The 26435-nt window shown below is 44.9% G+C and overlaps 1 protein-coding gene across 3 annotated transcripts in view; it reads left to right on the forward strand.

Annotated features, from left to right (window-relative positions):
• NFYC (nuclear transcription factor Y subunit gamma) overlaps positions 1–21763 on the forward strand; it is a 32574-nt gene extending 10811 nt beyond the window's left edge. For 2 of the 3 annotated variants that reach the window (XM_054292525.1, XM_054292524.1), the window contains exons 2-10: positions 331–440; positions 2311–2382; positions 4215–4328; positions 5881–5976; positions 13154–13327; positions 15162–15320; positions 19501–19608; positions 20312–20371; positions 20946–21763. In XM_054292525.1, the coding sequence (XP_054148500.1) occupies positions 339–440; positions 2311–2382; positions 4215–4328; positions 5881–5976; positions 13154–13327; positions 15162–15320; positions 19501–19608; positions 20312–20371; positions 20946–21065 (1005 nt within the window). In that variant the 5' untranslated portion in view covers positions 331–338 and the 3' untranslated portion in view covers positions 21066–21763. The remainder of the gene's footprint in view (positions 1–330; positions 441–2310; positions 2383–4214; positions 4329–5880; positions 5977–13153; positions 13328–15161; positions 15321–19500; positions 19609–20311; positions 20372–20945) is intronic. The other variant, XM_054292526.1, reaches the window with a different exon arrangement.
• Positions 21764–26435: the final 4672 nt, after the last annotated feature.

The following is a 26435-nucleotide window of genomic DNA, read 5'->3' on the forward strand; positions in this document are numbered from 1 at the left end:
GGAAGAGATGGATGTATCCATAGCTCAATCCATGCAAGGATCCATGGATGAAAAGATGGATGGATGAAGGAATGGATGAGTCCCTGAAGGGATGGACAGACCCATGGATGGATGGACAGATCCATGGATGGATCCACGGCTCCATGACTCCAACCTGGCCATGGACACTTCCATGGATGAGGCAGCCACAACTTGTGTGGGAAATCCATCCCAACCCTTTACAGGAAGGAATTCCTTCCAATCTTTAACCTAAACCCATTGATTTGAAACCACTCCTGGCTGTTTCTTTCCTGGTTTTTATGGTTTTTTTCCTGTTTTTTCCCTCTCCAGGTGCCAGGATGTCCACGGATGGTGGCTTTGGCACGGGGAACAGCGATGCCCAGCAGAGCCTGCAGAGCTTCTGGCCACGGGTGATGGAGGAGATCCGCAACCTCACCGTGGTGAGCGCCCGGGGCTGGGATATTCCCAGAAAAAATGGGAAAATTCCCATCTTCCTGCTCTGGGATCTGGGAAATTGGGAGTTTCTGTGGGTTTAGGAAGTGAGGAATAATCCCTCAGCCAGGAATCTCAAAAAAAACCCCAAAAAATGGAGATGGAATTGTAGCAGAGTCATAAAATCATGAATGGTTTAGCTTGGGGAAGATTTTCAGGAATTTCCCTGTTCCGTGGGAATTAAAATAGAACCAGGAGCATCCCCAGGGCTGGGATATTCCCAGAAAAAATGGGAAAAATCTCAGCTTCCTGCTCTGGGATCTGGGAAATTGGGAGTTTTATGGGATAAGGGAGTTTAGGAAGTGAGGAATAATCCCTCAGCCAGGAATCTCAAAAAAACCCCAAAAAATGGAGGCAGAGAAGGAAAAAGGAAAACAGGAAAAGATTCCAGCACGGTGGGATCATCAATTTATTGAAATTTACTGAAATTTATTCTTTTTATTATTAAAATTGCTCCTGTGTTGGTCCCTGATTTTTGAGGATTAAGGGCAAGAAAGGAAAAGGGATAATAGGAAATTATTCCAATGCTTTGGAATCATCAAATCCTGAAATTTCTTCTGTTTATTATTAAAATTTTAAAATTAAAATTAACTGTGTTGGTCCCTGATTTTTGGGGACTGAAGGGAGGGAAGGAAAAGGGAAAACAGGAAAACATCCCAATGTTGTAGAATCAAATCCTGAAATTTCTGTTTATTTTTAAAATTTTAAAATTAAAATTAACTGTGTTGGTCCCTGATTTTTGGGGACTGAGGGCAAGAAAGGAAAAGGGATAAAAGGAAATTATCCCAATGCTGTGGGATCATCAATGTATTGAAATTTACTGAAATTTATTCTGTTTATTATTGAAATTGCTCCTGTGGATGTTCCCCTGATTTTTGGGAACTGAGGGAAGGAAAAGGGAAAACAGGAAAAGATCCCAGCACTGTGGGATCATCAATTTATTGAAATTTACTGAAATTTATTCTTTTTATTATTAAAATTGCTCCTGTGTTGGTCCCTGATTTTTGAGGATTAAGGGCAAGAAAGGAAAAGGGATAACAGGAAATTATTCCAATGCTTTGGAATCATCAAATCCTGAAATTTCTTCTGTTTATTATTAAAATTTTAAAATTAAAATTAACTGTGTTGGTCCCTGATTTTTGGGGACTGAAGGGAGGGAAGGAAAAGGGAAAACAGGAAAACATCCCAATGTTGTAGAATCAAATCCTGAAATTTCTGTTTATTATTAAAATTTTAAAATTAAAATTAACTGTGTTGGTCCCTGATTTTTGAGGATTGAGGGCAAGAAAGGAAAAGGGATAAAAGGAAATTATCCCAATGCTGTGGGATCATCAATGTATTGAAATTTACTGAAATTTATTCTGTTTATTATTGAAATTGCTCCTGTGGATGTTCCCCTGATTTTTGGGAACTGAGGGAAGGAAAAGGGAAAACAGGAAAAGATCCCAGCACTGTGGGATCATCAATTTATTGAAATCTACTGAAATTGATTCTGTTTATTATTAAAATTGGTCCTGTGTTGGTCCCTGATTTTTGAGGATTAAAGGCAAGAAAGGAAAAGGGATAATAGGAAATCATCCCAGTATTGTGGAATCAAATCCTGAAATTTCTTCTGTTTATTATTAAAATTTTAAAATTAAAATTAACTGTGTTGGTCCCTGATTTTTGAGGATTGAGGGCAAGAAAGGAAAAGGGATAAAAGGAAATTATCCCAACGCTGGAATCATCAATTCTAGAAAACATTAATTGTTTTAACGTTTTTTTTTACCTTTATTTTTAATTAAATATCATTAAAAAGTCTCTCCAATCTCTCTGCAGAAAGATTTCAGGGTTCAGGAGCTGCCCTTGGCTCGGATTAAGAAGATCATGAAGCTGGATGAAGATGTGAAGGTATATTCAGGGTTTTTACCTGGAATTTATGATCCTAAAAAAGGATTTATGATCCTTTGCCTGGATATTTTACCCCTTGTCCCTTCAAATTCATTATTCTTCTCATTATTATTATTTTTAAATCATTTTTTAGCAAAATTCCATTGGCCTTGTGTATTAAACTGAGCTGGGAAAGCAGAAATATTTGAGATTTTGGTTTTGATTTTGCAGTTTTGTTTTCTTGTGATAAATACCACTTGAAGGGTATAATAAATATTAAAATAATTCTGGTTATTTCCTGTTTTCCCTAATGCTTAACTGTCTCCTCTCAAGTTCCTTCTTTGTTTTTCTCCTCTCTCACAAAGATTTAGAATGATTTTTGTGCCACCTAATTCCATTTTTATGGAAAAAGAATAATAATTCAGCTGGATAACATGGGTTTGATCCTGATAGATTGACACCACTTAAATTTGTGCCATTTATTTTATTTTTTTTATGGAAAATTAAGCAGAAATTCAGGTGGATAACCTGGGTTTGATCCCAGTATTTGGGATTTTGATGACAAGGACACACAAACTGATGAAAACTCTCTGACACAGAAAAAAGGAAAAAGGAAAACCTGAAGTTTTTGATTTTGTGCTGCTCCACTCATTCCTGGTTTTTATTTGGAAAACTCTCACTTAATTCCTGAGGGAAAAGAGAATTTTTTGCCTTTTTTTCTTTATTTTTTCCCCCTCAGTGTGACACCATCCTCGTGTCAGGACATCCCTTAATTTAAATGAGCTCCTGAAAATTCTCTATTCAAACTCCCTGAAAAAGGATCCCAGACTTCTGAGGGCCCAACTCAGTGTCTGAACCAAAAAAAAAGCCAAATTTGTGATGATAAAAGGGGAAAATGAGATTTTAAGGCAGAGTGGAGAGCAGGGAAAGTCTCTGGCCTGTCTGGAATATTCCTATTTAAAGATTAATTAATAATCATTAATGCCAAAGATAACCAAACTGCTTCATTTGAGTTAAACTGGAGCCAGATATTTTTTAAGAAAAGGAAATTTGATGAAAAAAAATACAAACAATTCTCTTTAGAGAATATTTTAGATACTCAAAACTCTTCTTTCATGATCTTAACTCAGTCACACCTGAGGAAATCCTGAGGGGAAAACTCCCCCTTCATTTGAGTTAAATTGGAGCCAGATTATTATTTTTTAAAGAAAAGGAAATTTGGTGAAAAAAAATACAAACAATTATTTTAGAGAATATTTTAGATACCCAGAGAATATTTTAGATACCCAACTCTTCTTAACTCAGTCACACCTGAGGAAATCCTGAGGTAAAATCTCTCCTTTCATTTGAATTAAATTGGAGCCAGATATTTTTTTAAAAAAGGAAATTTGGTGAAAAAAATACAAACAATTCTCTTTAGAGAATATTTTAGATACTGAAAACTCTTTTTTCATAATCTTAACTCAGTCACACTGAGGAAATCCTGAGGTGAAAATTCCCCCTTCATTTGAGTTAAATTGGAGCCAGATATTTTTTTAAAAAAGGAAATTTGGTGAAAAAAAAGACAATTCTTTTAGAGAATATTTTAGATACCCAGAGAATAAACTGGAGCCAGATATTTTTTAAGAAAAGGAAATTTGGTGAAAAAAATACAAACATGTCTTTTAGAGAATATTTTAGATACCCAAAACTCTTCTTTCATGATCTTAACTCAGTCACACCCGTGGAAATCCTGAGGTAAAAATTCCCCCAAATTCCCATTTAACCACCCAATTTCCACTCAGGCAATGCAATTCCTCTTTTTACCATTAGAATTGAGTGGTAAAATTGACAATAATTTGATTTTCTGGCAGATGATCAGTGCAGAAGCCCCTGTGCTGTTTGCAAAAGCTGCTCAGATTTTCATCACCGAGCTCACCCTGCGAGCCTGGATCCACACAGAGGACAACAAACGCAGGACCCTGCAGGTAAAGGAGCTCCTAAATCCCTTCCCCACTCCTTATTTCCATGTTTTTACTCAGAAATGCCCAGCTGAAAGAGGGTTTTTTGTTAATTGAATTAAAATAAACCCGCCCAAACACAAATCTCCATCTCTCAGCTGATTGTGACCTGCTGGAACAACTGCAGACCCTGCAGGTAAAGGAGCTCCTAAATCCCTGCAGGTAAAGGAGCTCCTAAATCCCTTCCCCACTCCTTGTTTCCATGTTTTGTACACACAACTGCCCAGCTAAAAGGTTTTTTTTGTTAATTTAATTAAAATAAACCCGCCCAAACACAAATCTCCATCTCTCAGCTGATGCTGAACCTGCTGGAGCAGCTGCAGACGGAGCTCCTAAATCCCTGCAGGTAAAGGAGCTCCTAAATCCCTTCCCCACTCCTTATTTCCATGTTTTTACTCAGAAATGCCCAGCTGAAAGAGGGTTTTTTGTTAATTGAATTAAAATAAACCCGCCCAAACACAAATCTCCCTCTCTCAGCTGATGCTGAACCCACTGGAGCAGCTGCAGACCCTGCAGGTAAAGGAGCTCCTAAATCCCTGCAGGTAAAGGAGCTCCTAAATCCCTTCCCCACTCCTTGTTTCCATGTTTTGCACACAGAACTGCCCAGTTGGAAGAGTTTTTTTGTTAATTGAATTAAAATAAACCCGCCCAAACACAAATCTCCATCTCTCAGCTGATTGTGACCTGCTGGAACAACTGCAGACCCTGCAGGTAAAGGAGCTCCTAAATCCCTTCCCCACTCCTTGTTTCCATGTTTTGTACACAGAACTGCCCAGCTAAAAGGCTTTTTTTGTTAATTGAATTAAAATAAACCTGCCCAAACACAAATCTCCATCTCTCAGCTGATTGTGACCTGCTGGAACAGCTGCAGCTGTTGAATTTCTGGTTGATTTTTGTTGTTAGTTGTGAGCTAAATCTGTAGAGGTTTGCTTTGTGGTGATGGAAATGTGGAGGTGAAAATAAAAATAAAACAAAATAGAAATTATTGGGTCTTGGAGAGAATCCATTTCCTCAATGATATCCATTGGGTGTTGCAAGAATCCATTTCCTCAACAATACTCATTTTTTAAAATGGTTGAATGGTAAAATATAACTCTTAAGTAAAGAGTAAAATATAACTATTAAGGTCATTTTATGGAGAAAAAAGAGGAGCTTTTACACTTTTAGTCTTCCATATTAAGCAGAATTACTGGAAAATGTAACAACCATTAATTCAGGGAAAAATTTGGATATTCAGGCCCACATCAGCTCTTCTGTCCCTGGGCAGGAATTGCTGATTTAGAGGCAGGCACCCATGACCGGGATCCATTAAACTGGGCTAAACTTGCTAAAATCCTTTTTTATTGCACATTTGAGTGGCTTTGCTCAGCACAAAACTGAATTTCCACCAGCTGGGACCTGCAGGAGACGTTCCCCCCCTTTTTCCCCTCAGCTTTAAACACCTCTAATTCCATTTCTCCAGTGCCAAACCCTGAATTCCTGCAGGAGCTGAGGAAAATTTTTCCTTTTGTTGTTGCAGAGGAATGACATTGCCATGGCAATCACCAAATTTGATCAGTTTGATTTCCTGATCGATATTGTCCCCAGGGATGAGCTGAAGCCTCCAAAAAGGCAGGTGAGAAACAAAAATTCTGCAATTTTTTATCCTTTTCTCAGCCTGGTTTCAACTTCTGAGGTGATCAAACAACACAGATTTAAACATGAGGTTTGTTCTTCTCTGTTTTATTTCCTCTGGTTTTCAGGTTCTTAAATTCTTTAATTTAATGTCTTTAAATTCTTCAATGTCAAGGTTTTAAAGTCTAAAATTTCATGCTTTTAATCTTGAATTTCAAGGTTTAAATTCTAAAATTTCATTATTTGAAATTCTTTAATTTCATGATTTTAAATTCTTTCATGGTTTTAAATTCTTAAATTTCAAGCTTTTAAATTCGTTAATTTCAAGTTCTTAAATTCTTTAATATCATGGTTTTAAATTCTTTAATTCATGGTTTTAAATTCTTTAATTTCATGATTTTAAATTCTTCATTTCATGATTTAAAATTCTTAAATTTCAAGTTCTTCAATTCTTTAATTTCATGGTTTTGAATTCTTTCATATCATGGTTTTAAATACTTTAATTTCAGGTTCTTAAATTCTTTAATTTCAAGTTTTTAAATTCTTAAATTTCAAGTTTTTAAATTCTTTAAAGAAGGTTCTTAAGTTCTTTAATTTCAAATGTCTAAATTCTTTCATTTCAAGTTCTTAAATTTTTAAATTTCAGGTTCTTGAATTCTTTAATTTCATGGTTTGAAATTCTTTATTTCACGTTTTCAAATTCTTTAATTTCATGCATTAAATTCTTTAATTCATGCTTTTAAATTCTTTAATTTCAAGGGTTTAAATTCTTTAATATTATGGTTTAAGTACTTTAATTACAGGTTTTTAAATTCTTTCAAGTTCTTAAATTGTTTAATTTCAAGTTCTTAAATTCTTTAATGTCATGCTTTTAAATTCTTTAATTTAAAGAAGGTTCTTAAGTTCTTTAATTTCAAATGTTTAAATTCTTTTGTTTCAAGTTCTTAAATTTTTAAATTTCAGGTTCATAAATGTTATGGTTTTAAATTATTTAAGTTCATGTTCTTAAATTCTTTAACGTCATGCTTTTAAATTCTTTAGTTTAAAGAAGGTTCTTAAGTTCTTTAATTTCAAATGTTTAAATTCTTTCAAGTTTTTAAATTTTTAAATTTCAGGTTCTTAAATTCTTAAATTTCATTGTTTTAAATTAAGAACAAATTATTATTTGTTCTTAAATTCTTTAACGTCATGCTTTTAAATTCTTTAATTTAAAGAAGGTTCTTAAGTTCTTTAATTTCAAATGTTTAAATGCTTTTGTTTCAAGTTTTGAAATTTTTAAATTTCAGGTTCTTAAATTCTTAAATTTCAAGTTCTTAAGTTCTTAAATAAAAATAAAATTCTTCAATAAAAATTGATAAATACAACTCAAACCCACTGGGTTTTTATGGAAATCAAGATTTAATGGAGATCCCACCAGTCTGACCAACGAACCAAACCCACTCCTGCGCAGTTCTGATCCCAGATGGAGCCAGTGGGAAGAATTTTATTGGGGAAAAAAATTGATTTTTGTACATTTTGGGTTGAAAATGCCTTTCCTGCATCCTTCGGGGCAGTCAGTGCCTCTGTAAACATCCTTGACTGGAAGCTGGAAGGTTCTGGAAGGAGCTTTCAGTCGGATGTTTACAGCAGCAGGCTGCTGCTCTCTGCAGGGATTCCTCACCCCCTTCCTGCACATTTCCCTGCTGGATAAAACCTCTGGGATCCCCTCAAGGTTTGGATAATTCTGCTCCTTCAATAATTAAAAAAAAAATTTATTGTTTAAACAACTCCTTTCTGCTGCTTCTGAAGGTTTGCAGTGTGGAAAAATTGAAGTTGTCCCAAAAAAAACTGAGGGAGTTGGGACCTTGTGGAACAGCTTGGCTTGGAAGTTTGTTTCTAAAATTGAAATTTTTTTTCCCCTTTTCCACTCTAAATCCTGGCTAGCATGGAAAATTCTGTCTGCTGTGAGTGTTCAGAGCAGCATTCCCATTTGGAGCTGGATTTTGGAGTTTGCTGCTGCTGGATTTTGTGTCCTGGTGCTGCTGCTGGAGTGACAGTGAAGGGAGAGAATAAAATCCACACCTCTTCTTTGGGATGCTGCCCTGAGCTTTAACTTCTCATCCTCGTTTCCAGAAAGTCCAGAAAATAATGAAAACATGTCCCAAAACCTGGGAAAATCCATCCTGCTGCTCCTGGGGTTAAAATTGGATTTTGTGCCTGGAATGTCCTGGTGCTGCTTCTGAGTGAAAATGAGGGAAGGGAATAAAATCCAAACCTCTTCCTTTGGGATGCTGCCCTGAGCTGGCTTTAAATTCCCATCCTGATTTTTAGAAGGTCCAAAAAATAATGAAAACACTTTTCCATGTCCCAAAATCTTGGAGAATCCATCCTGCTCCTCCTGGGGTTAAAATTGGATTTTGTGCCTGGATTTTGTGTCCTGGTGCTGCTCCTGGACTGACAATGAAGGGAGGGAATAAAATCCACACCTCTTCCTTTGGGCTGCTGCCCTGAGCTGGCTTTAACTTCCCATCCTCTTTTCCAGAAGGTCTAGAAAATAATGAAAACACTTTTCCATGTGCCAAAATGTAGGAAAGTCCAACCTGCTGCTCCTGGGGTTAAAATCAGATTTTGTGCCTGGATTTTGTGCTTAGAAGTGTCCTGGTGCTGCTTCTGAGTGACAATAAAGGGAGGGAATAAAATCCACATCTCTTCCTTTGGGATGCTGCCCTGAGCTGGCTTTAAATTCCCATCCTGATTTCTAGAAGGTCCAGAAAATAATGAAAACACTTTTCCACGTCCCAAAATCTTGGAGAATCCATCCTGCTCCTCCTGGGGTTAAAATTGGATTTTGTGCCTGGATTTTGTGTCCTGGTGCTGCTCCTGGAGTGACAGTGATGGGAAGGAATAAAATCCACACCTCTTCCTTTGGGCTGCTGCCCTGAGCTGGCTTGAACTCCCCATCCTGATTTCCAGAAGGTCGAAAAAATAATGAAAACACTTTTCCATGTGCCAAAATATGTGAGAATCCATCCTGCTGCTCCTGGGGTTAAAATCAGCATGCCAGGTGTGCTGGGAACTCAACATAAAATAGAAATATCAACATAAATCCTCATGATTCCTCCCAAACTCATTAATTTGGTGTTAATTAAAAGGCAAAAACTTCTTTTACAGTTGGAATCATTGAAATTTCCATTCTGGCATTGGAAATCCACTTTATTCTTTTTTTTATTATCCTTGAGGTGCCTCATTCCTGCACTTTTCTATTTTTAGCAGGGAGAGCATTCCCTGTGTTTTCTCCTTGCCTGATTCCCATCAGGACCTTGTGATTACACAACATCCAAGCTCAGGAATCCAAGGAATTTTCCTGGAATTTTCCTGGAGCACTTGAGGAGTGTTTTCCAGCATCTGGGATAATTTCTGATCCATCCCAGCCAGGAAATCCTGGGGAATTTTGGGTGGAAATGAGAAATGAGGTTGGGGAGATGTTCCTCAGCCATCTGTGATCACCAGGAATGCGTTTTCCAGCGGCAAAAGTTAAATGGAGAATGTAAAAATGCAGATTAAGAATTTACAAGGAAAATCCTGTGGAAAAGCTGGATTTATTTTTAATTTTTTTTTTTTAATTTTTCCTGGTGTTACAATCTGTATTTATCTCTTCTTTGACAAAGCAGTGTTGGTTTTTGGAGGAGCTGGGAATAAAACCCTGATCTTGTGTTGCTCTGGGAGCTCCAGCTTGGAAATAAAAGATGGCAAATGCTGAGATAGGAGGAGTGGAAGCAAATTTGGATTTAAAGCCATTCCTGCAAACAGCATTGAGCATCCTGCAATAAATACTCAATAAATACTCAGGGGAGTCTCAGTGGCCTTCATTATTCCAGGATTCAGCTGGAATTGGGGATTGGAGCACTCCAGAAATAACCCAAGGACTGGACTGAGAGCTGCCCCAGCTCTGCTTCACTGCACACCTGCCTGGTGCAAATATATTAGAATAAATTCAATATTATTATTATTATTATTATTATTATTATTATTATTATTATTATTATTATTATTATTCCTTCCTTGAGGGGAATGGGAATAACAGGGAGCTGCAGGAGTAGGAATTGTTGTGTTTGGTGGTGCTTGTGATGAGTTTGCCCTCAGAGCCAGGCTCAAAGTTGGTCTTTTTGTACAACCAGCTGGAATCAGTTGAATTCTTTCTCTGGGAAACCTCCTAGGAGTAACTCCTGAGTAGGAATTGTTGTGTTTGGTGGTGCTTGTGATGATGTTTGCCCTCAGAGCCAGGCTCAAAATTGGTCTTCTTGTACAACCAGCTGGGATCTGTTGAATTTTTGGGATTCTTCCTCTGGGAAACCTCCAGAGTCGTTCTGCTCTCCAAAAAACAACTTCTGAGCCAACCAACTCCTCACTCCAGCCCGCTGCTCACCCAGTTTAATGTGAATTTTCCTTTTCCTGCCCAGCTGGATCAACTGGAGGAGAATCCATGAGAAATTCAGGGATTCCAGCAGGCTGCTGGAGTGGGAATGTCCCATGTTGTAGCACGTGTAAACATCCTACACTCTCATATATTTGAATATATTGAATATTATTACTCCTTCCTTCAGAGGAATGGGAATAACAGGGAGCTGCAGGAGTAGGAATTGTTGTGTTTGGTGGTGCTTGTGATGAGTTTGCCCTCAGAGCCAGGCTCAAAGTTGGTCTTTTTGTACAACCAGCTGGAATCAGTTGAATTCTTTCTCTGGGAAACCTCCTAGGAGTAACTCCTGAGTAGGAATTGTTGTGTTTGGTGGTGCTTGTGATGATGTTTGCCCTCAGAGCCAGGCTCAGAATTGGTCTTCTTGTACAACCAGCTGGGATCTGTTGAATTTTTGGGATTCTTCCTCTGGGAAACCTCCAGAGTCGTTCTGCTCTCCAAAAAACAACTTCTGAGCCAACAAACTCCTCACTCCAGCCCGCTGCTCACCCAGTTTAATGTGAATTTTCCTTTTCCTGCCCAGCTGGATCAACTGGAGGAGAATCCATGAGAAATTCAGGGATTCCAGCAGGCTGCTGGAGTGGGAATGTCCCATGTTGTAGCACGTGTAAACATCCTACACTCTCAGCTGTGAACTCGAGGTGGCTGGGAGAGGATTGTTTACGCCTTCTGCCATGGAGTGAACGTCTGGGAGCTGCATCTGCCCTCATCCAACTGCTCTGGGGAGCTCAGCAATTCTGATCCTGGAGTGTTTGCATCCCAAAATCTCTGAAAATCCTGGAATTTCAGTGATCATGAGGGGTTTGTCTCTGCTGAGGTGAAAGAAAGCAGAGGAAGGGAGGCAGAGCAGAGCTTCTGGTTCTTCCCACAGCAGGGAATGTTTGTCAGCCTGGAAAAGCTGGGTTTAAATAAATAACTCCAGGCACAACAGTGAGCATCAAATCATGATTTTATTGACACCAGAGCTCTGTGAAAGGTGGGGAATGAGCTCAGGATGAGGGGTTGGGTGGCTCTGTCAGTTTTCCTGGGGTGTTTGCATGGAATTCACCCATGAGGAAGTTCCATGGCTTTCAGCTCTGGTGGTTTGATTCATTACCTCCTCCACCTCAGCAGTGAGGTGCTGAGGGTTTTAAGGCTCATTATCCACACTTTACTGGGAACACTCCTGATTTCCACAGAACAATGGAGCTTTTACCAGCTCACCCTGACTGTTGGAGTGTTCTGAGGGAGATGTTGAAGCTCCTTTGCCAGGTGTTGTGTCTGGGGAGATGTTTGGCCATGGGGCAGGTGGGATCCATGTTCCCATCCCTGTTCCTGGTGTTTCCCTGCAGGAGGAGGTGCACCAGACACCTGATTTCCACAGAGCTGAACAATGGAGCTCACCCTAACTGGGTTGCAGTGTTCTGAGAGAGATTTTGAAGCTCCTTTGCCCAAGGATGTGTTTGGGGGTGGTGTTTGGCTCTGGGGCAGGTGGGATCCATGTTCCCATCCCTGTTCCTGGTGTTTCCCTGCAGGAGGAGGTGCACCAGACACCTGATTTCCACAGAGCTGAACAATGGAGCTTTTACCAGCTCACCCTGACGGGGTTGAAGTGTTCTGAGGGAGATGTTGAAGCTCCTTTGCCAGGTGTTGTGTCTGGGGAGATGTTTGGCCATGGGGCAGGTGGGATCCATGTTCCCATCTCCATTCCTGGTGTTTCCCTGCAGGAGGACTTGCACCAGACACCTGATTTCCACAGAGCTGAACAATGGAGCTTTTACCAGCTCACCCTGACTGGGTTGAAGTGTTCTGAGGGAGATGTTGAAGCTCCTTTGCCCAGGGATGTGTTTGGGGAGGATATATGGCCATGGGGGCCATGTTGCCATGCCCTGTTTCCCTGCAGGTGCACCAGGCACCTGATTTCCACAGAGCTGAACAATGGAGCTCACCCTAACTGGGTTGAAGCATTCTGAGGGAGATGTTGAAGCTCCTTTGCCAGGTGTTGTGTCTGGGGAGATGTTTGGCCATGGGGCAGGTGGGATCCATGTTCCTATCTCCAATCCTGGTGTTTCCCTGCAGGAGGACTTGCACCAGACACCTGATTTCCACAGAGCTGAACAATGGAGCTTTTACCAGCTCACCTTGACTGGGTTGAAGTGTTCTGAGGGAGGTGTTGAAGCTGCTCCTTTGCCAGGGGATGTGTCTGGGGGGATGTTTGGCCATGGATGCCATGTTCCCATCTCCATTCCTGGTGTTTCCCTGCAGGAGTAGGTGCACCAGGCACCTGATTTCCACAGAGCTGAACACTGGAGCTCTGATTGTGTTGAAGTGTTCTGAGGGAGATGTTGAAGCTGCTCCTTTGCCAAGGGATGTGTCTGGGGGGATGTGTGGCCATGTTCCCGTTCCCTGTTTCCCTGAAGGAGGAGGTGCACCAGGCACCTGATTTCTACAGAGCTGAACAATGGAGCTCACCCTGATTGTGTTGAAGTGTTCTGAGGGAGGTGTTGAAGCTCCTTTGCCAGGGGATGTGTCTGGGGGGATGTTTGGCCATGTTCCCATGCCATGTTTCCCTGCAGGAGGAGGTGCACCAGGGCACGTGATTTCCACAGAGCTCAACAACCAAACTTTTACCAGCTCACCCTGACTTGTTTGAAGTGTTCTGAGGGAGATGTTGAAGCTGCTCCTTTGCCAGGGGATGTGTCTGGGGGGATGTGTGGCCATGTTCCCATTCCCTGTTTCCCTGCAGGAGGAGGTGCGCCAGGCCGTCACCCCGGCCGAGCCCGTGCAGTATTACTTCACCCTGGCCCAGCAGCCAGCAGCAGTGCAGGTGCAGGGTCAGCAGCAGGGCCAGCAGACCACCACGGCCACCACCACCATCCAACCCGGCCAGATCATCATTGCCCAGCCCCAGCAGGGCCAGGTGAGCCAGGCCTGGGGGAATCATTGGGGATGGATTGGTCCGGAACATCAATGGCATCATGGAAATCATGGGTTTAATCCTTGGGTTGGGTTGGGTTGGGAGGGAAGGAACTGAAATCTCACCCTGTTCCAAGATCAGGGACCCAAGTTATTCCAGTCCTTGTCCTGCCTTATCTTGGACATTTCTGTGGGACAACCTCAGCTTTTCAGGGCCAAATGTGGTTCCTGGGTCAGATCCTCCGGGACAGAGTCCTCAGGGGTGGATTGCTCAGGAACATCAGTGACAGCATGGAAATTATGGGTTTAATCTTTCCAGGAGGGAAGGAACTGAAATCTCACCCTGTTCCATGATCAGGGACCTTCCAAGGTGTTCCAGGGACCTTCTGCTGTCCCAAGTTCTTCCAATCCTTGTCCTGCCTTACCTTGGACACTTCTGTGGGACAACCTCAGCTCTCCTAGGCCAAATGGGATTCCTGGTCCTGTTCCTGGGTCAGATCCTCCAGGACAGAGTCCTCAGGGATGGATTGCTCAGGAACATCAGTGACAGCATGGAAATTATGGGTTTAATCCATGGGTTTGGAGGGAAGGAACTGAAATCTTACCTTGGACGTTTCTGTGGGACAGCCTCAGCTTTTCAGGGCCAAATGTGGTTCCTGATCCTGTTGCTGGGTGAGATCCTCCATGGAAATTATGGGTTTAACCATGGGATGAGTTGGAAGGGAAAGAAGGAACTGAATTCGCACCCTGTTCCATGATGTTCCCTCCAAGGAGTTCCAGGGACTGTCCCAAGTTGTTCCAATCCTTGTCCTGCCTTACCTTGGACATTTCTGTGGGACAACCTCAGCTTTTCAGGGCCAAATGTGGTTCCTGTTCCTGGGTGAGATCCTCCAGAACAGTGCCTCACCCAGGCTCTGAGCTCCATCTGTGGTGGTTTAATCTGGGTCTAGGACAGGCCTGCCCTAACCCCAGCAATGAGCAGGGCCAAGCGAGCCAGGCCTGAGGGGCTGAGGGAAATCCTTGGGGATGGATTGCTCAGGAACATCAGTGACAGTGTGGAAATCATGGTTTTAACCCCTGGGATAAGTTGGGAGGGAAGGAACTGAAATCTCATCTGGTCCATGATCAGGACCTTCCGCTGTCCCAAGTTGTTTCAATCCTTGTCCTGCCTTAACTTGGACGTTTCTGTGGGACAACCTCAGCTCTTCTGGGCCAGATGTGGTTCCTGGTCCTGTTCCTGGGTGAGATCCTCCAGGACAGTGCCTCACCAGGCTCTGAGCTCCATCTGTGGTGTTTTAATCCCCACAATTTATGGGTGTAGGACAGGCCTGCCCCAACCCAGCAGCATCAGTGGGTGTAGGACAGGCCTGCCCCAACCCCAGCAATGAGCAGGCCCAGCTGAGCCAGGGGAGTCCTCAGGATTGCTCAGGAACATCAGTGACAGTATGGAAATCATGGGTTAAATCCATGGGTTGGGAGGGAAGGAACTGAAATCTCACCTGTTCCATGATCAGGGGCCTTCCAGGGTGTTTGTTCTAGGGCCATCCCAAGTTGTTCCAATCCTGCCTTACCTTGGTCATTTCTGTGGGACAACCTCAGCTTTTCAGGGCCAAATGGGATTCCTGGTCCTGTTCCTGGGTCAGATCTTCTAGGAAAGTGCCTCACCAAACTCTGAGCTCCATCTGTGGTGTTTTAATCCCCACAATTTATGGGTGTAGGACAGACTTTCCCCAACCCAGCAGCATCAGTGGGTGTAGGACAGGCTCAGCCTGCCCCAATCCTGACATATCACAGATTTCCCACCTCCTGATCCTCATCTTTGTTTATTTTTTGTGCAGACCACCCCTGTGACCATGCAGGTGGGAGAGGGGCAGCAGGTGCAGATCGTGCAGGCCCAGCCCCAGGGCCAGAGCCAGCAGGCTCAGAGCGGCACAGGACAAACCATGCAAGTGATGCAGCAAATCATCACCAACACGGGAGAAATCCAACAAATCCCGGTAAGATTTGGCCAGGAATAAAGGTGGAAAAGTCTCCCTGAGCAAATTTGTGAGCATGAGGCTTGTTTCTGTTTGCTTTGTTAACTGGCAGAGGAAGTTTGGATTGAGTGGTGTGGTTCCTGCACTTAGGAAAACCAACCAAGGGGCAAATAAATCTTCACTCATTTAATCCAGACTCGTTGCCCACCCCAAACACCTTCCCCTGAGGGAAATAGTTGGGATTAGGAAGCAATAAATCAAATATCTCCTGGCTAAAACCTCAGTTCTTCACCACAGCCTGCTTTGAATAAATGAGAATTCATTTCTTTTGCCTTTACTTGGTTGTGCCTCTGCAATCTGAAATCATGACCTGGCAGGCCGAGTGGGAAAGTTGCCATCTGGGAGTTATTAATAAACTTTGATGTTAAAAGAAATATTTCTCCAAAATATTTGGAGCTGGTTGGAGAAATGGCTTTGCAGAACCAGGAGATTTTTTCTGGTTCCTCACTTTTACATCAGCCTTAAAAATGAGATTTTGGGTTCCCAATATAACCCAAACTTTCTGAAATGTGTCCTAAGTAAACACAGAAGTAAAAAAATCCACATTAACTTAGAATTACAACAAAGCTGTGGCTTTTGATTCCCAGCTGGAAAATATCACACCTGTTAGAGGAAAAAATAAATAAAAATCAGCCAGATCTGTGTTCCAAAGGTCGCCCAGGGCCAGGCTTTGCACTTGGATTTCAGTTTTGCTGTGAAATTGGAGCTTTCACAGAGGTTTTGCCTTTCCAGCCTTGCTGAGCTTCCCTCTGTGGTCAGAGAATCTTGGAAAGGGTTTGGATTGGGGCAGTGCCAGATTTTTCCAGCTCTTTTCATCTCTTGACTCTTCAGCTGATTCCTGCTGCCTTGAGGTGTTGATCAGGAAGGAAGAAATTCCCAAAATGTCTTTTTTACTACAAGGAATCCTTTTTCTTCTCTTCATTTTCTTATCCATTTCTTCTTTTTTTTCCCTTCTTTTCTTTTTTTCTCTTCCTTATGAAAATCTCTCTCTTGGAAAGGGTTTGGATTGGGGCAGTGCCAGATTTTTCCAGCTGATTCCTGTTGCCTTGAGGTGTTGATCAGGAAGGAAGAAATTCCCAAATTGTCTTTTTTACTACGAGAAATCCTTTTTCTTCTCTTCATTTTCTTGTCCTTTTCTTCCTTTTCCTTTTCTTTTTTCTCTTCTTTTCTTTGAGAGCTTTGTTCCTCAAAGAATTATGGAAAATCTCCAGCGGAGCCTCAGCAAGAAAAGAACAGCTCAGCTTTGTCTCCAGGAACTCCAGAAAGGGGCTTGGACATCTCTTTGGAGCAAGAATTCCTTACAAAGGAGCCAAAACCTCCTGAAGAAAATCCAGGGGGATCCTTTTGGAAGTGATCCTGTGGTTTTGGACAGACTGGAAGCACTGGAAGCGTTTTAGGGTCTGGTTTTGACCAAGAATTTGCTTTTTTCTCCCTCTTTCCTGGCATTGTGGGAGGGTTTGGAGTGTGGAATCTTTTTGGGAATACCTGGATCTCTGACAGCTCCAAGACTGAATTAGGGATGGAATAATCCAAATTTCCAGCCCCTCATCCAGCAGAGATCCTATTTGCCTGCAACCACGAGGATTCTTCTTTTGAAGAACCACAGTTGGTGTTGAAGGAGCTTCCAGCAAGTGAAATAAAATAAAACTTGGAGAAGAACTTGGATTTGGCTCCACAGAATTCCAGTCCTTGATCTGTTCTGCTCTTCCTGCTTTGCTTTTATTTTTTTCCTTTTATTTTTTTCCTTTTATTTCCTTTCTCTTTTGGCACAGTCAGAGCCATCTTCTGTCAGCTCTGTGCGCTCTGAGGGCTCAGAATGAATCTTGGATCACCCAAACAGAGTTGGAAACTCTCCTGAAACTGGAATTGCCTCTGGAATGTTGGGAGCATCTTACTCCTGATTTTCCACATGTTCCTGGTGCTGTGCACACTCCCTGCTGCTCTTTATTCCAGAAATAAAGTGGAAAAGTGAATTTTTAACAGAGAAAAACTGGAAGTGAATCCATCAATGAAGTGATAATTGTTTGGCCATATGAATTTTATGTTAAATTTGATCTTTGTCTCACCCAGCCCTCATTTTAGGCAGGTTCTTTAGAGTTTCCTCTCCTTGCTGAAAGAACTTTTCCCAAATCTCTTCCATCATTTAATGATGTCATTAAAACCTAATTCCCCCAGCATGGAAAACTTGATCTCCCTGCAGTTCTCAAGGCAGAAACAAAATTTTTATTGAATTTTATTGCTCAGGGGGAGTTTTATTTGCTCTTGAAATAATTTTGGGGCTTTCAGACACAAATGACGGAGTTGGTGCCAGCACCATGTGCCAGGCACTTCTTTATCAGTCAGCAGTTTTTTAGAGTATTCTGTGTGTTCTTTCTCTTAAAAAGAAAAAAAAAACAACTCTTTTTTTTGGTATGAAATTACCCTTAAAGCTGAATTTCAATGTTGTAAAGTTAAATAACAGAAGGAAAATCCAGCAGTGGTATCTGTGACATTTTTATTGCTCTCAGGTGCGTATTAACTCTATTTTCTTCATGTTCTACATTCCCAAGCATCCAAATTTAGGTGATTTAGGGAATAAATTTGGGATTGAATCTCTCACACAAATCACAGACACCAAAAAGCTGAAACTTGTGCCAGGTGGGACTTGACAGGTGTGAGCAGAGAGCTGCCTGCAAAGGCTCCAAAAATATCTTTGGGGTTTGAAATCTCTGCTGGCTTTGTAGGGAAAATCCTGTTTATTCCTAATTTTTGGCAGGATATGATTGTTTGGGGTGCAGGATTTGATAAGGGGTGCAGGATTTGATAGGGGTTCAAGATTTGATAGGGATAACAGGATATGATAGGCCTTCAAAGCCTCCAAAAATATCTTTGGGGTTTGCCATCTGTGCTGGCTTTGTTTGTGGGGAAAATTCCTGTTTATTTTTTAATTTTTGGCAGGATATGATTGATTGGGGTGCAGGATTTGATAAGGAGTGCAGGATTTGAGAGGAGTGCAGGATATGTTAGGCCTTCAAAGGCTCCAAAAATATTTTTGGTTTTTGCAATCTCTGTGGGGAAAATTCCTGTTTATTCCTTCATTTTTGGCAGGATATGATTGATTGGGGTGCAAAATAAGATAGGAGTGCAGGATTTGATAGGGGTGCAGGATTTGATAGGGATGTAGGATTTTATAGGGGTGCAGGATCTGATAGGGATGCAGGATTTGATAGGGGTGCAGGATCTCATAGGCCTTCAAGGCCTCCAAAAATATTTTTGGTTTTTGCAATCTCTGTGGGGAAAATTCCTGTTTATTCCTTAATTTTTGGCAGGATATGATTGATTGGGGTGCAGGATCTGATAGGGATGCAGGATTTGATAAGGAGTGCAGGATTTGATAAGGGGTGCAGGATTTGAGAGGGGTGCAGGATATGTTAGGCCTTCAAAGCCTCCAAAAATACTTTTGGTTTTTTTGCAATCTCTGTGGGGAAAATTCCTGTTTATTCCTTCATTTTTGGCAGGATATGATTGACTGGGGTGCAAAATAAGATAGGAGTGCAGGATTTGATAAGGGGTGCAGGACTTGATAGGGATGCAGGATCTGATAGGGATGCAGGATTTGATAGGGGTGCAGGATCTGATAGGCCTTCAAAGCCTCCAAAAATATTTTTGGTTTTTGCAATCTCTGTGGGGAAAATTCCTGTTTATTCCTTCATTTTTGGCAGGATATGATTGATTGGGGTGCAAAATAAGATAGGAGTGCAGGATTTGATAGGGGTGCAGGATTTGATAGAGGTTCAGGATATGATTTGGTGTTTTCAGCTCCTAACACTTGATGTGAAACGCTGCCTCAAAGGAGTAAAACTTAATCCTTGTAACCAAAACTGCTTCCAAATCCTTGAGAAACTGAGCCATTAATATGCTTTAGCTACTAACTGACCCTTCCCAGGCTGGAAAACAAGGAGGAGTGTGGTGCCTCAGGGCTGTCCAGGAGCTCTGTGCCCTGGGGTTTTACCTTTGATTCAGAATTCCGTGGAGCTCCAGGGCAAAGCTCCCCCGTAACTCCAGCTCCCGTGGTGGAATCGAGCAGGGAATTTTGCTGTGTGTTGAGGGTGCAGAGTGACCTGTTTCATTTTCTTTCCCTGCCCCCTCCACCTGTCTCCAGGTGCAGTTGAATGCTGGCCAGCTGCAGTATATCCGCTTAGCCCAACCCGTGTCAGGCACCCAGGTAGTCCAGGGGCAGATCCAGACGCTTGCAACCAATGCACAGCAGGTATGCACTCCACAGAGCTGCCTCCAAGGCTTCTTCCCCAGCTCCTGAAACACCTCTTGGGTTAGGGATTCCTACTTTCTTTTCTTGTTTTTGTCAGAGTTTATTTTTTTAAAGATTATTTAAAAATGAAGGAGCGTAGCGGAAACCTCCTTTAGGTGTCCGTGAGAGGTGCATGCAGAGCTTGTCTGTGTGTGTGTGTGTGTGTGTGGCTCTGGGTGAAGCTCCTGCTGCTTTTGAGCTGCTTGCAGGTAACATTTTGGGCTTCTCAACCTTTTCTTTCCTTCTCCTTCTTGTCTGGGTGAGGGAGGAGCCGTGCAGGAGAGGCAGAAACATCGGGAGCGGCGTTGAGGCTGAGGGATCCTTCCCAGCTGGAAAATACCACACCTGCTAGAGGAAAAAAAATAAATAAAAATCTGGAGGCCACCTTCTCCTTGGGGGGAGCAGAGAGGACGTGGTTTTGGGGTCTAAAAGGACCTGATTTGGGGCCTAAAAGGACCTGATTTAGGGTCTGGAAGGACCTGGTGTTGGTCTGGAAGGTGGTGTTTGGTCTGGAGGTGTCGTGGCTGCCGTTCTCTCTTGGTTGGGGTGCTGGAAAAGTTGGCTGAGGTTAAAAACCTCTCCCCAGGCAGCAGCAGGATGGTGTTGGTGGGGTTGTGAGCCTCTGGGAAGGGCTGGCAGTGATCAGGTGCTCTTATCTCTGTAGATAACGCAGACGGAGGTGCAGCAGGGGCAGCAGCAGTTCAGCCAGTTCACGGATGGACAGGTAAGAGCTGGGGGGCACAAGGGGCTCCAGGTCCTAAATCCTCATTTTCCTCCTCATAAAACACTGCTGGCCAGCAGCAGGGTGAGGGAATCTTGTGCCAGGTGGCACAAATCCACAATCCAGGTGGATTTTTAAAGTTCTGCTGCCTTTGCTCTGAATTCATCCAATCCCTGGCACTCTGGGTGAAATCCTAAATTCCTAATTCAGGAATAAAGGTTTTAACATCTGGATGTTTTATAAGTATCATAAATCATGGAATGGTTTGGGTTGGAAGCACCTTAAAGCTCCAGCCATGTGGGGGACACCTTCCACTGTCCCAGGGTGCCCCAAGCCCTGTCCAGCCTGGCCTTGGACACTTCCAAGAGATCCTGGGACAGCCACAGCTTCCGTGGGAAATCCAGAGGGGCCCTGATGGGAGCCTGGGCATCAGGAATTCCCAGAAGGACTTTGGTGGGAATTAGCAGCAGGTTTGGTGGCAGCTCATGGTGGGTTTGGGGTTTTGAGGACCAAATCTGGGGGGTTTGGGTGTGCTGAGCACTGACAGAGGTTCCTGTGTCACCTTCTGTGCCTGCAGCAGCTGTACCAGATCCAGCAGGTGACAATGCCAGCGGGCCAGGACATCACCCAGCCCATGTTCATCCAGTCCACCAACCAGAGCTCGGACACCCAGGCCACACAGGTGACAGGGGACTGAGCAGGGACCTGGGGACAGTCCCCAAATCCAGCCCTGAACCTCTGCCAGACCCAGCAACACCCCTGGGACTGAGCCCGTGGCAGCCTCTGCCACCTCCACCTCGCTCTGCTGGCCTTGAGAATATCCAGAATATCCAGGATATCCAGCAGACTCTGCCAAGAATGCAATATTTTTATTTTCCAAACCAATCTTTGTGTATCCAGCTGCTTTTCCAAGCCCTGGGAGAAGCCATCCGAAGGGATTTGGAGCATCTCATTGAACAAACGTGGGAAATGTTTTTATTTCTAGGAAAATCCTGAGGGTACTGCTCCTGTCAGAGCTCTATTCCTGCTGTTCTCTTTGTATTTTTTTTTTCTCTAGGTTTGGTCCTCCCATCTCAGTGGGTTTTAGGGAATTTTTAGTGGGGGGAGTGTGTGTGGTTTAGATTTTTCTCTCCTGCCTCCTTTTTTGGAGCATTTGCTGTATGCAGGGAATAGGAGGAGGAGGAGGAATTGAAGTGAAACAAAATAAAAAAAAAAAACAACATTCCTTGTATTATGATTGTATTTTTTAAGAGCAAAAAAATCCTTGAATTTGGCCTCTGGATACCAGAAGAACTGATGGAATCTGGACAAAACCCCAACCCTGCTGTTACCTGTTGTCCTGGCTTTGGTCCATGCATGTAATATAAGCTTCATGAAATAAATTTGCTTTTGTCAGATCCTGTGTGTGCTGTGCTTGAGCTGCAGGGCCTGAATCCCTGGGATTGTTACACCTTCAATCCCTGGGATTGTTACACCTTGAATCCCTGGGATTGTCACACCTCAAATCTCTGGGATTGTCACACCTCGAATCCCTGGGATTGTTACACCTTGAATCCCTGGGATTGTTACACCTTGAATCCCTGGGATTGTTACACCTTCAATCCCTGGGATTGTTACACCTCAAATCCCTGGGATTGTTACACCTTCAAGCCTTGGGATTGTCACACCTCGAATCCCTGGGATTGTTACACCTCAAATCCTTGGAATTGTCACACCTTCAATCCCTGAGATTGTTACACCTCAAATCCCTGGGATTGTCACACCTTGAATCCCTGGGATTGTCACACCTCAAATCTCTGGGATTGTCACACCTTCAATCCCTGAGATTGTTACACCTCAAATCCCTGGGATTGTCACACCTTGAATCCCTGGGATTGTCACACCTCAAATCTCTGGGATTGTTACACCTTCAATCCCTGGGATTGTTACACCTCAAATCCTTAGGATTGTTACACCTTGAATCCCTGGGATTGTTACACCTTGAATCCCTGGGATTGTCACACCTTGAATCCCTGGGATGGTTACACCTTGAATCTCTGGGATTGTCACACCTCAAATCCCTGGAGTTGTCACACCTCGAATCCCTGGGATTGTTACACCTTGAATCCCTGGGATTGTTACACCTCGAATCCCTGGGATTGTTACACCTTGAATCCCTGGGATTGTTACACCTTGAATCCCTGGAATTGTCACACCTTAAATCCCTGGGATTGTTACACCTTGAATCTCTGGGATTGTTACACCCTGAATCCCTGTCCCCCTTGTCCCAGCTCAGGTGTCCCCCAGCCTGGGCAGAGATGCCCCCTTTACCTGGCACAGGTGTCCCTGGCACAATTAACCCCATTTTCCTGGCACAGTTGTCCCAGCACAGGTGCCCTCTTTACCTGGCTCAGGTGCCACCTTGTGCCACAGTTTTCCCCCTTTACCTGGCCCAGGTGTCCCCCTTATTCCATCACAGATGTCCCCTTACCCTGGCACAGGTGCCCCTTGCCAGGCTGAAGAGGGAAGGGAAGCAAAGCCTCAGCCTTTGGCTCTCCTGGGGATATTTGTAAATATCTGTAAATATTTGTAAATGTCCCTTTTCCTGATTCCTGAAGGGTTTTTTCCCGAATTTTTCAAGATTCCGGGAAGGGAAGGGAAGGGAAAAGGGAAAAGGGAAAAGGGAAGAGGGAAGAGGGAAGAGGGAAGAGGGAAGAGGGAAGAGGGAAGGGAAGGGAAGGGAAGGGAAGGAAAGGAAAGGAAAGGAAAGGAAAGGAAAGGAAAGGAAAGGAAAGGAAAGGAAAGGAAAGGAAAGGAAAGGAGAGGAAAGGAAAAGGAAAGGAAAGGAAAATCTGCAGCTCTCGGAGCATCGGCAGAGCCGGGATGTGCCAGGCTGGAGCAGCATCCCCTGGGCTGGGAAAAGATGGATTTGGGGTGGAAAAAGAACTTTTCGGGAAAGCTCCGAGAGTGGGATCGGCCACGAGAGGGCTCCCGTGGGAAGGGCTGGAGCGGGACGGGACAGGGATGGGACAGTGGGATGGGACAGCGGGGATGGGACAATGGGGATGGGACAGCGGGGATGGGACAGTGGGGATGGGACAGGCGGGATGGGACAGGCGGGATGGGAGCTTGGAGCTGCCTTCCCTGGAACTGGCCGCTCAGAGGTCCCTCCTTTCCTTGGAACTTGCGAGTCCCTTTCCCTGGAATTGGAGGCTCACAAGTCCCTTTCCTGAAATTTGGGTGCTCGGAGGTCCCTTTTCCCGATATCTGCATCCCTGTCTCTGCTCCGGGCTGGAACGGGATAGAAGTGCCGGGATGGGATTTGAAGGTCCCTTTCCCTGGATTTGGGGGCTCGGGGGTCCCTTCTCCCGGTATCTGCATCCCTGTGTCTGCTCCGGGCTGCCGCGGGAAGGGCAGGAGCGGGATGGGAGTGCCGGGATGGAGTTTTGGAAGTCCCTTTCCCTCGAATTTGAGGCTAGGAGGTCCTTTCCCTGAAATTGTGATCTCGGAAGTCCCTTTTCCTGGATTTGGGGGCTTGAGGATCCTTTCTCCCGGTAATCTGCATCCCTGTCTCTGCTCCAGGCTGGAACGGGATAGAAGTGCCGGGATGGGGTTTTGGAGGTCCCTTTCCCTGGATTTGGGGGCTCGGGGGTCCCTTCTCCCGGTATCTGCATCCCTGTCTCTGCTCCAGGCTGCTGCGGGAAGGGTTGGAATGGGATGGGAGAGCCAGGATGGGGTTTTGGAGGTCCCTTTCCCTGGAATCTGGGGCTCTGAGGTCCTCTCCCTGAAATTGTGAGCTTGGAAATCCCTTTTCCTGGATTTGGGGGCTCGGGGGTCCCTTCTCCCAACATTTGCATCCCTGTGTCTGCTCCGGGCTGAAGCGGGATGGGAGAGCCAGGGTGGGGTTTTGGAGGTCCCTTTCCCTGGAATCTGGGGCTCGGAGTTCCTTTCCCTGGATTTGGGGGTCGGAGGTCCCTTCTCCCGGTATCTGCATCCCTGTCTCTGCTCCGGGCAGGAGCGGGATGGAAGAGCCAGGATGGGGTTTTGGATCTCTGATCCCACCCATCGGGGGCTGCCCCACCACCAGAGGAGATGAGTGACCTCCTGTGCCCCCCCAAACCCCGCTGGAAAAGCCTCCCTTGGGTTTGGAGAGCTGGGAATCCGCTTTGTGGGGATAGAGAGAGAGCCGGGAGGCAGAGCTGGAGAGGGGAACGGGCCCTGCTCGCCTTTATCAGCCCCCTCAGGCTGCTGAGGAAAAGCTCTTTACTGGGTTTGCTGGAAATTGGTTAAATTTGAATGCAAATAAATCCCTTAAAGAACAGAAAACGGGAGGGAGATGCTGCTCCTCAAGGGAGTTTCCAGCTGTTGCATGAAGTGAATGAAATTCGGCTGGAAATAAAAAAATAAACCCTGTTGAGTTCTGAGGGATCAGAGGGGCTGGGGGTGGCCGGGATGATTATTTTAATTCCTGATTGTGTGGAATTGGGCAGGAAAAATGTGGTCATGGTCAATAAAAACCTTCACCATCAGATACACAAAAATAGGGTTTGTTGAAGGCACAGAAAGAGTTTCAGAATGGAATTTTCTCCTCGGACGCAGATCTGGGCAGAGAGCTGAGTAATAAACATGGTGAGAGTGTGTATTTAATTAACCTCATTAGGATATACAAGATGTGGATTTTAATGTTGAAATAAACCTTAATGGGGCAAAAGTTATTTTTTTATTTAGGTGATAACAGAGGTAAAGCTTTTCCTGCCCTCACAGAGGACACTGGGACACGATGGGTGCTATGGGGACAGCCAGCATGGTTTGTCACAGGGATTGGAACCCGGGGCATTGACAGGAGCCAGACCTTCCCTGCAAGGACTCAGGGCTGCCTTTGATCCGCCGAGGGGACAGCGGTGACAAGTGGGGCACCCTGGGGTGACACAGAGGCCAACACGCGTCCTTCCAGAGAGGGATGGCACCCACAGAGGGGACACCGGCCCTTCTGTGTGTGACACAGCGAGTGCCAGCTCTGCAGGGCAAGTGCGACACCCGCAGGGACCCGGGATGAAGCTGAGGAGGAGGAAGAGGAGGAGGAGGAGGCAGCGCTTCCCTGCCAAACGGAGATCCCGTTTCTCCTCAGGGTGATGAGCTCAGCACCGGGCACTGCCACGCTCGGTTTGCTGCGGGTTTGGCTGCTGACAGCTGTCCCTTACAGGGCTGCTGTCCCCTCCTGGGCTTCTGTCCCCCTCCCAAAGCTGCTGTCCCCCTCCAGAGCTGCTGTCCCTTCCCAAAGCTGTTGTCCCCTCCAGAGCTGCTGTCCCCTCCAGGCCTGCTGTCCCCTCCATGGCTGCTGTCCCCTCCAGGGCTTCTGTCCCCCTCCCAAAGCTGCTGTCCCCTCCATGGCTGCTGTCCCCTCCATGGCTGCTGTCCCCCGCAAATCTGCCCCCTCCGGCCACCCTTTTCCAAGGAAACCCCCCTGCCATGGAGGTCCTGTGTGTGCAGGACCCCCGAGGGACCCTGGAGCAGGGCATGGAGCTCCTGGTGGAGGTTCTGGAGTCACCACCTGCAGCCAGTGCCACCAAAGTCCCCTTCCCTGGGGGATCGGCTCTGCCTCTTCTCCGCTCTGCTCCATCACCTGGCACGAACTGAGGGGTTTGGCCGGGAATTGTCCCAGCTCTGGCGAGCCCTCATCCATCCTTCCTTCCTCACCTCCGAGCCCTGCCCTGTCCCCTCCCTGTTCCTCCTCGGCCGTGCCTGAGCTCTGGGTGGCACCGCTGGAATTGTCCCAGCTCAGGGTGGCTTTGGGACAGAGCAGCCCCAGCTCCCTGCTCAGGATTCCCCATCCCGGGCTGTCCCAGGCGCTGCTTTGTCCCAGCGAGCCGTGCCAGGAGTTAATTACCCTGGGATGAGGCCAAGCCTCTGCTTGGAGCAGGCGCTGCACAACCCTCGCTGTTGTCACCGCTGTCACCCCTGTCACAGCACTCCCCACACCGCGACAATGCCACCCCGAAGCCCGTTGTCCCCACTCTGCCCATCCCATTCAGCCCCCCTGCTCACAATGGATAAATCCTCCCCTCCACGGTGTCCCCCCCATATCCCC

The sequence above is a fragment of the Melozone crissalis genome, unplaced genomic scaffold (genome assembly GCF_028551555.1).
Source record: "Melozone crissalis strain CALT ecotype California unplaced genomic scaffold, PUWL_Pcris_2 ptg000111l_1, whole genome shotgun sequence".
NCBI classification, from domain to species: domain Eukaryota; kingdom Metazoa; phylum Chordata; class Aves; order Passeriformes; family Passerellidae; genus Melozone; species Melozone crissalis.